Source organism: Ciona robusta, chromosome 3 (assembly GCF_009617815.1).
Source record: "Ciona robusta chromosome 3, ASM961781v2".
NCBI classification, from domain to species: domain Eukaryota; kingdom Metazoa; phylum Chordata; class Ascidiacea; order Phlebobranchia; family Cionidae; genus Ciona; species Ciona robusta.
Window position 1 is genome coordinate 10,924,826 of NC_143237.1, and position 12,355 is coordinate 10,937,180.

At 37.1% G+C, this 12,355-nt stretch overlaps 3 protein-coding genes across 3 annotated transcripts; 2 read left to right on the plus strand and 1 right to left on the minus strand.

Moving 5' to 3' along the window:
- Window positions 1–1,956: 1,956 nt before the first annotated feature.
- LOC149739361 (uncharacterized) lies at window positions 1,957–8,053 on the plus strand. The gene is made up of 8 exons (XM_089874816.1): window positions 1,957–2,195; window positions 2,263–2,291; window positions 3,409–3,492; window positions 3,771–3,851; window positions 3,909–3,959; window positions 5,296–5,607; window positions 5,669–5,725; window positions 6,091–8,053. Exons 1-8 carry the CDS (start codon window positions 2,116–2,118, stop codon window positions 6,912–6,914), a joined length of 1,518 nt encoding a protein of 505 aa, XP_089730942.1. The 5' UTR covers window positions 1,957–2,115; the 3' UTR covers window positions 6,915–8,053.
- Window positions 7,544–10,137, plus strand: LOC149739362 (histone acetyltransferase KAT7-like). The gene has a single exon (XM_089874811.1). It carries the CDS (start codon window positions 8,115–8,117, stop codon window positions 9,651–9,653), a length of 1,539 nt encoding a protein of 512 aa, XP_089730937.1. The 5' UTR covers window positions 7,544–8,114; the 3' UTR covers window positions 9,654–10,137.
- Window positions 10,138–10,295: 158 nt separating this feature from the next.
- Window positions 10,296–12,331, minus strand: LOC149739363 (selenoprotein F-like). The gene is made up of 5 exons (XM_089874825.1): window positions 12,152–12,331; window positions 11,675–11,845; window positions 11,161–11,224; window positions 10,859–10,908; window positions 10,296–10,748 (listed from the first exon to the last, which is right to left on the minus strand). The coding sequence occupies exons 1-5, from the start codon at window positions 12,221–12,223 to the stop codon at window positions 10,617–10,619; spliced, it is 489 nt and encodes a 162-aa protein (XP_089730951.1). The 5' UTR covers window positions 12,224–12,331; the 3' UTR covers window positions 10,296–10,616.
- Between the last annotated feature and the right edge of the window lie 24 nt (window positions 12,332–12,355).

Genomic DNA, 12,355 nt, shown 5'->3' on the forward strand with positions numbered 1-12,355 from the left:
GAATTTTTCACTAGCACACAGTATTCTGTTGGGAATATGTTAGATTGGCGTTTATTTTATACGAGTTTCAATTTAAAGCCTATATTATGCTGTTGTCTGCAAACAAAAACCTGGGGATTGCATACTTGCATTTATTGTATTTGTTTAGCAGCCACGTCTTTATCTAACCCTTTTACCCAGGTAGTTTTTACCCGTAGCATGTTATAACTTATAACGACTGCATTTTGCTGCTAATTCGCATTTTTTAATTATTATTATCTTCGTTACTGTATTCCTCAAGTAAATCAAGTTTTGTTGTGTTTAATTTTTTTGCATAACTAACCATGTGATATAACTTTTGTTTAAAGCATTGTTTGGTCAATTCTTACCAGGGTAGTTTTTCGTTTAACGAATATTCCTTGGTTTAAAATGAAAACTCGCGGCAAATCCGACAATTCAAACGCGGGGTGCGATTTACTTAATGTAGTTTCTAAAATATTATTTTATTTTTGCAGGAAACTGTTGAGTTCATTTGTTTGGATCTAATTTATCATTTGCACAAAATCTTTGTTAAATTTATTGTTTTGTTACTTGTTTTATATTTGAATAAACTGAACTGTTCAAATACACGAAAGGTTTTTATGGTATAATGGAGGCACAATGGTGGCAGCATCCAGCCTTAAGAAATAATTGGTTTTTGATTTGTTCTGTTGGGTACAACTATGTGGACGTAGTGTTAGATTTTGACCCGCAATTTGGATTCTGTTTTTATTTCGTCTTCATAATAAACAACGATGATACGACAGCTTATGCTATAATATATTTATCTCGCCAGAATTTTAAGCGTTTTTTGAACATTGGACGTTGGCACGGTGTTTTCAGGTGCCGCTGGTGTTGGAATATTTTGAGGGGAGGAAATATATGAGAAATAGAAACACGGCAACACTTTTCAATGTTGATTAGCCCTCCCCGCTTTTGGTTGATTGGCTCGCAGTCCTCGCTTACAAAACACTCGCCTTCCAATGCGTGGCAGTTACACTACGTGGATGGCTGGTTGAAGATTAGGATTATATTTAAGACTTAAGTTATAATTCCAGCATTGTATTACTTCAAACAACAGAATATTATTACTTGTTATTCAGCAGTATTATTAGAATTACTACTAGTAAGCAGTGTCTAGCGTTTGAAAAGTTCCCAAGAGATTTTGTCAAAATAACCGAGATATCTCGATTTTAACTTTTTAACTCCCAACAAACTCTTAGTTTTACTAAGGACCCAACAACCGTATGATGTCGATTTAAGTAACTTGGTATAATGACTACAGTAGGACACATGCGTCCAACAACGGTAGCAGCAAGAACATTGAGTCCGATACGCTCCGGTTAAAAAACGAGCGCCTAAACATTAAGCTTTGTATCGTTGGAATCGTGTATTGTTTTAACTCAGTGGTTAGAAGGCTAAGGTAACTGTAAGATACACATGACATTACTCGAACATTCTGTTGCATCGTAGCGAAACTTCGCCATTATTCAGTCGTATTAGCTTAAACACAATATCTTTGTTCGCAATAGTTGGAGGTAGTTTTGTATACGAGTCGTCACTATAGTTTCCACTTAAAGCAACTGCATTTGTTACGTCACAATAAGGCATAATGGGAACGTGTCGTCGATTTCGGTATAGCGAGCGATAGTTACGTCATAGTTAGCTCATCGTTTGACCACCACGTTTATGACGTCACAATAGGTTTTGTTCTACACGGGCGTTTCGCGACGCAAGGCACAATACTTGTATATTCCATTTAGCATTAGTACGTTCATTATCCTAATACCACATGGAAACGCGTTAGGCAAATGTAACGTGTTATTCTCGGCAAAGATACTACATAGAAGCGTGGTATCCTGATGAAGCATTTGTTTTCCGGGAAAAACGAATCGTGTATTGTTATAACTCAGAGGTTAGAAGGCTAAGGTAACTGTAAGATACACATGACATTACTCGAACATTCTGTTGCATCGTAGCGAAACTTCGCCAGCATTATTCAGTCGTATTAGCTTAAACACAATATCTTTGTTCGCAATAGTTGGAGGTAGTTTTGTATACGAGTCGTCACTGTAGTTTCCACTCAACGCAACAAGAATGGCGAATGAAAACCAGCAAGAGCCATTTAACTTGAACATTAATATACCAAGTATTGTGGTAAATAGACATGATAACAGGTAGGTTGTATGTTGTTGGTTTACTGTTTGAATATTATCGATTATTAAAGCTCACTTGTATTTTCAGGGAGATTGCAATGAACGTAGAAACGGCAGGTTTGTTGTATGTAATGTGTAGCACCACTTGCTAAGTATAAACGTTATAAGACGCTTATCGTCGCTTTTTCGTTGCCGGTGTCGTGATATATTCGTTCCGATTGATATATTTGTACCGGGCGCTACTGCGCATGCGTAGTAGGTCGGAACAAATACAATACGATCTCTAATAAATACGTACCAACTGAAAAAAGTTTTTTTTGCTTTTTTGAAATTATTATTTTTTCGATGGGAATAACATGCTAGTGACCTACATAGATGTATGCGTAAGTTATATTTTCGCTGAAAATATTTGAAAATTTAATATTTATATGATTCAAGTTATGATCATACTTTTTTATATTTAACATCTATCCCCGCATTTTTTTAAACAAAATGATGTTTCATTTTTTAGGTATTACGTTACGCTATAACATATTCAAAGCTGGATCGGTATAAAATTCTATAAATATGTTTTATATGACAAAATTAATATTAATATTTTATCGAATAATTAAAATTTTAAAATTGGTACCGCTGGGGTCTAGTTAGTACAGTGCCCAAATTTTATGTTAGTAGCACGAGTAGAAGGTGTCGAAAGTGGCCGCTATAATTTTTGTATTCTAGGATCACCTTGGTCCACCAGCACCTGTAAATTATAAGTAAAATTTGCTTATTAAACTAGCATAAAATAAGTTTGTTAGTGGTACTTACTTTTTCTAGGCTACAAATAACATACCAACTCAGTTCTGCTGACTTTAAATCAAAAACTAAAGTTTTAACGTGTAAACGTCGTTTCTGGAATGTTTTCAACGGAGGGTCGTAATAAATTTGGACCGGGTGGTCACTGTATTTGTTCCGACCTGCTGCGCATGCACAGGAACGCAGCGCCCGGTACAAATATATCAATCGGAACGAATATATTACGGCACCGTAACACAGTGGTTAGGGCACTCGCATCGTAACCATAGAATATTGTGCTTGATGCTCGATGCTGCCACCGGTGGTCACTAATTATAGTAGGTTTTCGTAGCCATACAAATAAATCAATCACCCACAATTTTTTTCTAAATAAAGTAACTTGTCTGCTTATTTAATATTGCAGTTATTATATTTTAATGCGTGTGTTTTAATACAGATCACGTGACCCACAATTACACGGTTGATCAACCAAGCGTATCGCAAGCTACGTCATCACAAGATATACAAACTAACCCACAAGGTTTGTTGATAAAAATGGTCAGCAAAATAAATATTAAACAAATATCTGGTAAAATATCCGTTAATTTACGTTAAACGACGCTTATATCGTCGCTAGTTCGGCGCCGTAACACAGTGGTTAGGGCGCTCGCATCGTAATCATAGAATATTGTGCTTGATGCTCGATACTGCCACTAGTGGTCATTAATTATGTCCCACAACATTGTTTGTAATCAATGCAACTTGTTTGATTATTTAATATTGCAGTTTCTATATTTTACTGCGTGTGTTTTAATACAGAGCACGTGACCCACACGGTTGAGCAACCAAGCGTATCGCAAGCTACGTCATCGTTACAAGATATGCAAATTACCCCACAAGGTTTGTTCATAAATATATAAAATATTCAGCAAAATAAATAATAAACAAAATATTCAGGTGGTGGAGTGACGTCACGAAAACCAACGCTTGAAGATATATTTGCTCAAGGTTAGATTCTATGTTTAATAGCTATAAATATTTATTTGTGATTTATTTTACATGTGATTTTAAAAACTGTTCAAATAATTGACGGCCTCTTAATTATAAGCTCACCTAAAAACATAATTTCTTTTACTGAAAACAAAGCTAACAAGTTTCAAAGCCTATATACAAGAAGTAACTAAACAAGAGATCACAGAACAACTAAACAAGAGATCACAGAACAACTAAACAAGAGATCACAGATCTAATGCATGAGCACGGTTTAAACTAATTAGCATGGTATTAATTAACGCTATAACTCTAATGGTCGACTGAGATCGGTCAAAAACAAATCAAAAGGAACCAACAAAGCGGATTTCAGTCGCCATTGGCGACTGTGAAGCAGTTGAAAGAATGCATTTATTCGTGCATTATAACTCATTAAACTTAAGACGTACAAGAATCGAAAGTTTGGTAAAGAATATGTGTAAATACGCTTTGTACAACTCCTGTACCATGTGCTGACATGTAAACTTACACTATAGTTAACCATGTCGTCGCTTAAAGACGTTTGTTTTTGTGAATTTGAATAAACCGGAATCACGCAGTATTATAGGTAATGTTAGAAGTTAATATTATTCATATTGTGGCGGCTGCATAATGATTTATTGCGAGCAGTAAACTAAAAGAGCGAAGAAACGAGAGACGCGGTGTTTATACCGAAGATAACGATAAGAAAAAGGCACTCGTCTACGCTTCGGTGCACACACGCTAATTGTGCGGTTTTAAATCTGAAAATTTAGTTTAAAAATTATAAATATATATTACGATTTGATTTAAATCAAGAGATTAAAGAAAAAATGCTAGAATTGAGAATTAGGATAAGTGCGGAAAAAAATCGCCCTATCAGCAACAACAACAACAAACCCAAGAACAACTGTTCGACGAAAAAGGATCTATATGACCACTACCGTGCTCAATTATTGGACTAAAGTTACATGGTGATGGTAACCCTACATGGTGATGGTAACCCTCTTGTTTAAACATTATATAACTCTTATTAGAACATTTGTTATTAACTGTGACCGGCAACGATATTGATTGGGGGTTAGGGAGCTTGCCCACAAAGTTACATACGTGGTAACTCGTAAGAGGGCACGAGGTGTATGAAACAGAACATCCGTGTTATAATGACCGTCGTTGCCTCGCCATGCGAGGATAAATAAGTCACATACGTGGTAACTCGTAAGCGGGCATGAGGTGTATGAAACAGAACACCCGTGTTATAACGACTGTCGTTGCCCCGACATGCAAGGTTAAATAAGTTGCATCCATCGTTACATCGCTCTCTTGTTTTATACAGATTCTGATATCGTTTGTGAACGACTGCAACAACGGAAGTACAGTCAAGCTTATGGCGTATCCTGTCGTCGCATAGAACTCGACCCAGCTGTCATTGAATCTAAGGGTTTGGTCAACCATTACCGATGTTGTATGTTGGGTAAAAAGATGGAAGAAGCGATTCGAACTAAAGACCAACTGAAGAGTTTGTTAAAAGAGAAATTCCAAACCACGCCGAATGAAATCGAAACATTTGCTGACACTATCAGGGGTGAAGGGAAAGACATGGAAGCGATTTTATTTTCTGAAATTGCTGATGATTTTATGAAACCAGGTTTGGTGTTGAAGTGAAATGTATTAGACTCGTAATGCAATAAATTTATTAATTTTCCCAGGATCACATGGTGGAGTGACGTCACTAAAGCCAGCACTTGAAGACATTTTTGCTCCAGGTTAGATCTTGTTAATGAACGCATATAATTACAGTAGGGTGGGGCAAGATAGTCTTTTTATGATCCTCCATTTGATATTTAAAAAATGTTACATTATGTTCTACACTATTATCACGGTCCAACAAAGCACGCATAGCGCTTCTACTGTCTGTAAATTATAAGAATGTGAGATAGCAATGACACTGCCAGCGCCTGTTGAATTACACACTAGAACGTTTCAGGCGATAATGTAAAAATAGCAAACCTTATTGTATTCTTTAACCCATAGTCGCTTTGTTGTGTGATAGTATTTACGTATTAACTTTCTAAATGACATCTTAGTTTCATTCCTTTTTATAAGAGCTGAGCTCTCTTGTTTTATACAGATTCTGATACCGTTGGTCAACTACTGCAAGAGCAAAAATACGACGAAGCTTATGGCGTATCCAGGCAACAAATAAAACTCGACCCAGCTGTCATTGGGTCTAAGGATCTGGTCAACCATTACCGATGTTGTTTGTTAGTTGGAGAGGCGGAAGAAGCGATTCGAACCAAAGAACAACTGAAACATTTGTTTAAAGAGAAATTCCAAAACACGCCGAACGAAATCGAAACATTTGCTCACACTATCAGGGGTGAAGGAAAAGAAATGGAAGCGATTTTGTTTTATCAAATCGCTGCCGAGTTTTATGGAAATCAATCGAAAGCAGGTTTGAATGGGATATCGAATTGCGCATGTGGGATTAAAGAATCTATTAGGGCAATGTTATCACGTGACAAAGGATTGAAACCGATCGTTCGAACCCACGTGATTTCACTGATGCGTGACATACGAGAAAAGATTCGACGATCTGATGACGTCAGTGAGGAAGATCGGTGTTTGCAGGAAGTTTATTGTTTAAATTGGATCGCTATCAGCGAGGGTTTGGTTGGTAACTTAGATGGTAAAGAAACAGCAGGTAAGGAAGCGATCGCTATTATGGAGAGTGTCTTCAAGGAGAGAGCTGGAAAGTATATAGTGTACGGATGTTGTTTGAACAATCTCGGTCACACGTATTACAACACTTCCCGACCCAACTATGCCTACCAGTATTTCCGCAAAGCTCTTGCAGCTTGTAGGAAAGCTGAGGATATCAACGATGATGAAAGAGCTGGATATATTGCCACCATCAAACAAAGCCTGGAAAATGCGAAACGTCGAATGGAATAACTTCGTCACAATTGTTCTTTCGCCTATAATTACTTGACAATGGATATTGTTACGTCACCAACAAATGATAATATGTTGTATATAGTGTATATTACGACATAATCGTTATCATTGTTTTTGCCGCTTATTGTTCTTGTGATGTTGCGTAATAGTTTGTTTTGCATAAAATATCGTGTATATATAACATGTAGCACATAGTAATATTAACAAGCAAAAATAAATACAATAAACTTATCAACCTATAAAGTTTTATTTCGCCCAGGGCATTCAATTTGGCACCTATCGCTTATCAACTGGTGGTCACTAATGGGTTGTTTAAATTGTCAGCCTCAGCCATACAGAAAATTAATCACTTACAAAGTTACATACATTTGGCACGAGGTGTATGTAACAGAACAGCCGTTTTAAAACGACTGTCGTTGCCCCGCCACGCGAGGATAAATAATTATTATTTATTTAATATTTTACGCCGCACGTGGGCAGTAGAGATTTGCATAAGTTAAAGTTGTCACGTTTAGATATCCATGTTGGAATCGTGGGTGAATTCCCCATTCAGGGGCTTTACCCACTTTGTGTAATGGGTGTGGTAGGCAGTGTTATGGCGGCTTTGTAATAAATAATATATAAACATTTAACTTATAGCAATACAATAGTAACTTTGGATATGTGTTAATAACTCGGCGCATTTGGTGCAAGCGTACAATCCCACTCTGCTGTGGTAGTTCTAAACAGAGACTCAAAGAGAAAATAAGTTAACGGTTTCGGTCAAGCATGGTATATAACGTCGCCGCTGAATTTTTCACTAGCACACAGTATTCTGTTGGGAATATGTTAGATTTGCGTTTATTTTATACGAGTTTCAATTTAAAGCCTATATTATGTTGTTGTCTGCAAACAAAAACCTGGGGATTGCATACTTGCATTTATTGTATTTGTTTAGCAGCCACGTCTTTATCTAACCCTTTTACCCAGGTAGTTTTTACCCGTAGCATGTTATAACTTATAACGACTGCATTTTGCTGCTAATTCGCATTTTTTAATTATTATTATCTTCGTTACTGTATTCCTCAAGTAAATCAAGTTTTGTTGTGTTTAATTTTTTTGCAGTACTAACCATGTGATATAACTTTTGTTTAAAGCATTGTTTGGTCAATTCTTACCAGGGTAGTTTTTCGTTTAACGAATATTCCTTGGTTTAAAATGAAAACTCGCGGCAAATCCGACAATTCAAACGCGGGGTCCGATTCAAAAAGCAGGGATATAAACGAGGAGGTGAAAACGAAAACAAAATGTGTCACGCCGAAAAAATCGAATCCTCTCGGGATGACAGAGCATGAGATGTTGTTGGCGCTCGATGAAACTGGTGGGAGGCTACGTAAACGGAAGTTCGCTCAGTCGTACCACGTCGATATGAAACAATGTCCGGTGTCAGGGTGCGACTCACGAGGACACCTAATGGGAAGATTTGAGCGTCATTTTACACTTGCTGCTTGCCCCATATATCACAACCTGACCCCGGAAAGATGTAGAGCAAACCATGAAGCCAACGAAAGGTTGAGGAAGGATCAAGCAGAGGATGCTGGGAGGGATCAAGTCATCGTTCATCACAACACAAGGAACCAAACAGAAGTAGAAGCAACTCCAAGCCAAGCTAAGTATCGGAAGAGAGTTCAGAGAAGCAGGGAGCAACATTCATCCTCTGAGCATCGGAAGAGCGATCCAAAGCATCAAGCAGAGCATGGAGTGAAGGAACCTCTTCTTAACCACGTCGCTTCCGAATACGACCTCAACTTGTTCCGGCAGGCACAAGCACTGGCATCCGAAGGGTTGGAGCACGAACTGGAACGTTTGCATGAATCGGGTTTGTTGTCGCAAGATGGTTCAAATCCGGATCGAAGAATCAAAGTTATTGAGATCGGTCGTTACGAGATGGATACTTGGTATTCCTCGCCCTACCCTGAAGAATATGTTCAACTTCCTAAGTTGTATATTTGTGAATTCTGCTTGAAATATATGAAGAGTTCAACCATTCTGAGAAGGCATATGGCTAAGTGTGTATGGAGACATCCCCCAGGGGACGAGATTTATAGAAAAGGAACGATTTCTGTGTTTGAGGTTGACGGTAAGAAGAATAAGATATACAGCCAGAACTTATGCCTGCTGGCAAAGTTATTCCTTGACCATAAAACACTTTATTACGACGTCGAACCGTTTCTATTCTATGTGATGACGGAGGCTGATTTGACGGGCTGTCACATGGTGGGGTATTTCTCAAAGGAGAAAAATTCTTTCCTGAATTACAACGTGTCGTGTATTTTAACCATGCCACAACACATGAGGAAAGGGTATGGAAAGATGATGATAGACTTCAGTTATTTACTCTCAAGAAAAGAAGGAAAAACTGGATCTCCAGAACGACCGTTGTCGGACCTTGGACTTCTGTCTTATAGAAGTTATTGGACAGATATTATTATTAGTTATTTATCAAAGCTGGATGCGGCTGCTGACTTGGTGATTCGAGATATCAGCCAAGAAACCGCAGTCCACCCCGCTGACATAGTAAGCACTTTACAAGCCCTGCAGATGCTTAAGTATTGGAAGGGAAAACATATTATATTAAAGAAGCAGGATATTATTGAAGATTGGTTGAGAAAACAAACGAAGAAGCCGGCCGAGTTTTCGTCTCGTGCGATTGATTCAAAATGTTTGAAATGGTCTCCTACACGCCAGAAAGAATAACAAAAATCGCAAAATTGACTGTTTTTGGGTTAAATCCTTTTCAAAGTTAGTTTAATTTTATGATAAGTATTTTTATACAAGTTGCATGATCATCATGACAAAATGTTTTTTATTTCAAATTAATAAATGTTTTTATTTCAAATTAATAAATTACAAGTTGTATAACAACTTTTTGTATGGGTAAGGTCCAACAATGTGACATGCCATGGGAACTAAGATTTAGGCCAGAGTTGGCCCATTACCCAATATGTAAAACAACTTGCCTATAAAATATTATGGGCAAATTTTGTAGTTTTTAGTCATGGGTGGTTGGTGTTACACATTTGTGCATGCTTACCATATAAGGTGTTGCATCATCATAATTATAATTGTTTGTTTACAATATTCATTGTTTGGTAACAAAGTTTATTTTTGTTCACACGTTTTCCCCAACTTTGCCAGTTTTATAAATTGTTTTATTGAAACATGGATTGTTTATATTTAATTTGGCTGTTTGTTGTTAGATTAAGTCACTCTAGTTCCAATTTCCAAACCAACAAAAAAGTCATGTCTGCTTATCCACACACTGCAATAGCTTCAGCAACTCGACTGTGGGCATGGGAGTGGCAACCATGGATAAGTCACTTAAATAACAACAATAAGTTTCTTGAGTTTGTTTTATTAACACAGTTGAGTTTCGTTGTCAAACACCAATAACATCGGAAACTTTGATCCTTGTCGAGGTTTAACGAAGTTCCTTCATAAGTTTGGCATCAAGGGGTCATGACCCCGGAAACATATGACCTTTCACCTTCCCCCAAAGGTTACTAAAGGTCAAATCAACTGATTATGAAAACAAATATACAAGAAAAATAAGGAAATACATATTTTACAAAAAAAACTGCGAAACATGATTGAATCTCAATGTACAGTCCAAAGCGTTTTAACTAAATGATGAAATGTAATTCAGTTACATTCTTCTATTTAAACTCTGATTAATTTTTCGTTCAAGAATTCTTCTACACTGTCAGTATTCCACTTTGTGATGCTGAGTGTGTCTTGAACTTGTTCATCCTCGTTTAGTAGTTTAATAACTGGGTCTGCTCCACGAACGTACTGTGATAACAGAAAATCTGGTTATTGAGTTTTTTCAATGAAAACGCTGGCCATATGAAGTTTTTTCAGGTGGAAACACTGTAATGATGTAACTTATAAAAAGATTTTACCTTAATTTTTAAATTGGAGAAAGCTCTGGATTTCTCTCCCTTGACGAAAGCTGAACAAGATGAAAATGTTAGGAAAGTTACAAAACTAACTATTCCTCTTTCTTATTCAATTACCAGGTATTTATACTAATTTTAGGGATTTTTTTTTCATTTAAGAATGAGCAACTTATATATCTTTTACTTATAGACAGTAAGTATGAGGTATGTAACTATGTATATATTGATTACTATCTACAAATACCAGCTTAGTTGTAGCTACAGGCACATGTATGCCATGTTTCAATTAATCTACTTCTAAGCACCTTGGACTTGGGGGTAGCGTCCAATCTTTCACCCACACACTTCAAGAATGGCGGAATGAAAACGCTGTCAAAACAACCACCATGAACCCATAATATTTCTACCACCACTACAGTTATAACTAATATCTACTGACATAGTTACCGTCAATTTGGGGGTAATTGGGTAAAACTCAAACACAGATTTCAAGTATGGCGCCGTGGTACTAAAAGTTAGCAGTGTTAGTAAAACATATTTATGTGTTGTTGCTGCTGGTGTAATGGGATCTGCCTGCTCATGGCCTTCTATTTTATAGAGGCCAATTGCTGCAAAGGTATGAATAAAATAACAGGCATATATATGTTTAAACAAATGTAGGTTATTTTATTGATGGAGTTGGGGTCACAGTTTTTAAGTGTCTCTGAAAGGGGGCCACAAACCATGAAAGGTAGGGAAACACTACCCTACTTTATAGCATATTCTATAACCAGTGTTTCTCAATATATATTGCAACTGTCTCCCACATAGCCAAGTTACCTTTGCAGTATCTTCTTCCACTTCTGACTGGCAACACTTTTTACAATCATCTTCCAGCATTGTAAGATTAAACTTGGGCAACAAACTACACGAGCCACACATTAACTCGGAGCTAAACCCAAGATCTGCGCATTCCTGTGCCGACAATGATGCTTCAGCATGACTGTGGATCTAAAACAATAAGTGTTCTTGTGTGGTGGTGGGAGCAGTTGTTAGAATACAGGTGTTCTGTTTCCTACACCTTGTGCTGGTTACAAGATACTACATATTTAACTTTGGGGGTAAATATTTTAGGATTTTACATTGATATACATGTCTCCTGGATTTATTAAATAGAAAAAGATGGGAACTAACGCTAAGACCATAGTTTACGATTTACGTTAATAAGCCAACGGTAAAACTTTGCTGTTGGTTTTCTTGCATGTACTAGAATACGTTTATATGAAGATAAAACCACCTTCTATATATTATGCATACCATTCCAAGTAAGAATAACTGCAGAAGTTTAGAAATAATAGCTCCGTTCTTCCGTCTTTTAGGACCAACCATCCTAAAGACTTAGTGCATCAACCCAAAAAAAAACAGAATTATGTTCACGTATGTTTTGTGTCTAGATATTCAACCAGCTGATATACACGTCACTACCGAGTCACGTGCCGCTGTCAGCCAATGAAAAACGAG

Excerpts from the sequence above, each read along its gene's own strand:
- LOC149739361 (XM_089874816.1), top strand. The coding sequence starts at position 2,116 with ATGGCGAATGAAAACCAGCAAGAGCCATTTAACTTGAACATTAATATA. Across the intron at positions 3,852-3,908 it reads TATGCAAATTACCCCACAAG|GTGGTGGAGTGACGTCACGA; the intron begins GTTTGTTCATAA and ends CAAAATATTCAG. Across the intron at positions 3,960-5,295 it reads TGAAGATATATTTGCTCAAG|ATTCTGATATCGTTTGTGAA; the intron begins GTTAGATTCTAT and ends TGTTTTATACAG.
- LOC149739362 (XM_089874811.1), top strand. The coding sequence starts at position 8,115 with ATGAAAACTCGCGGCAAATCCGACAATTCAAACGCGGGGTCCGATTCA.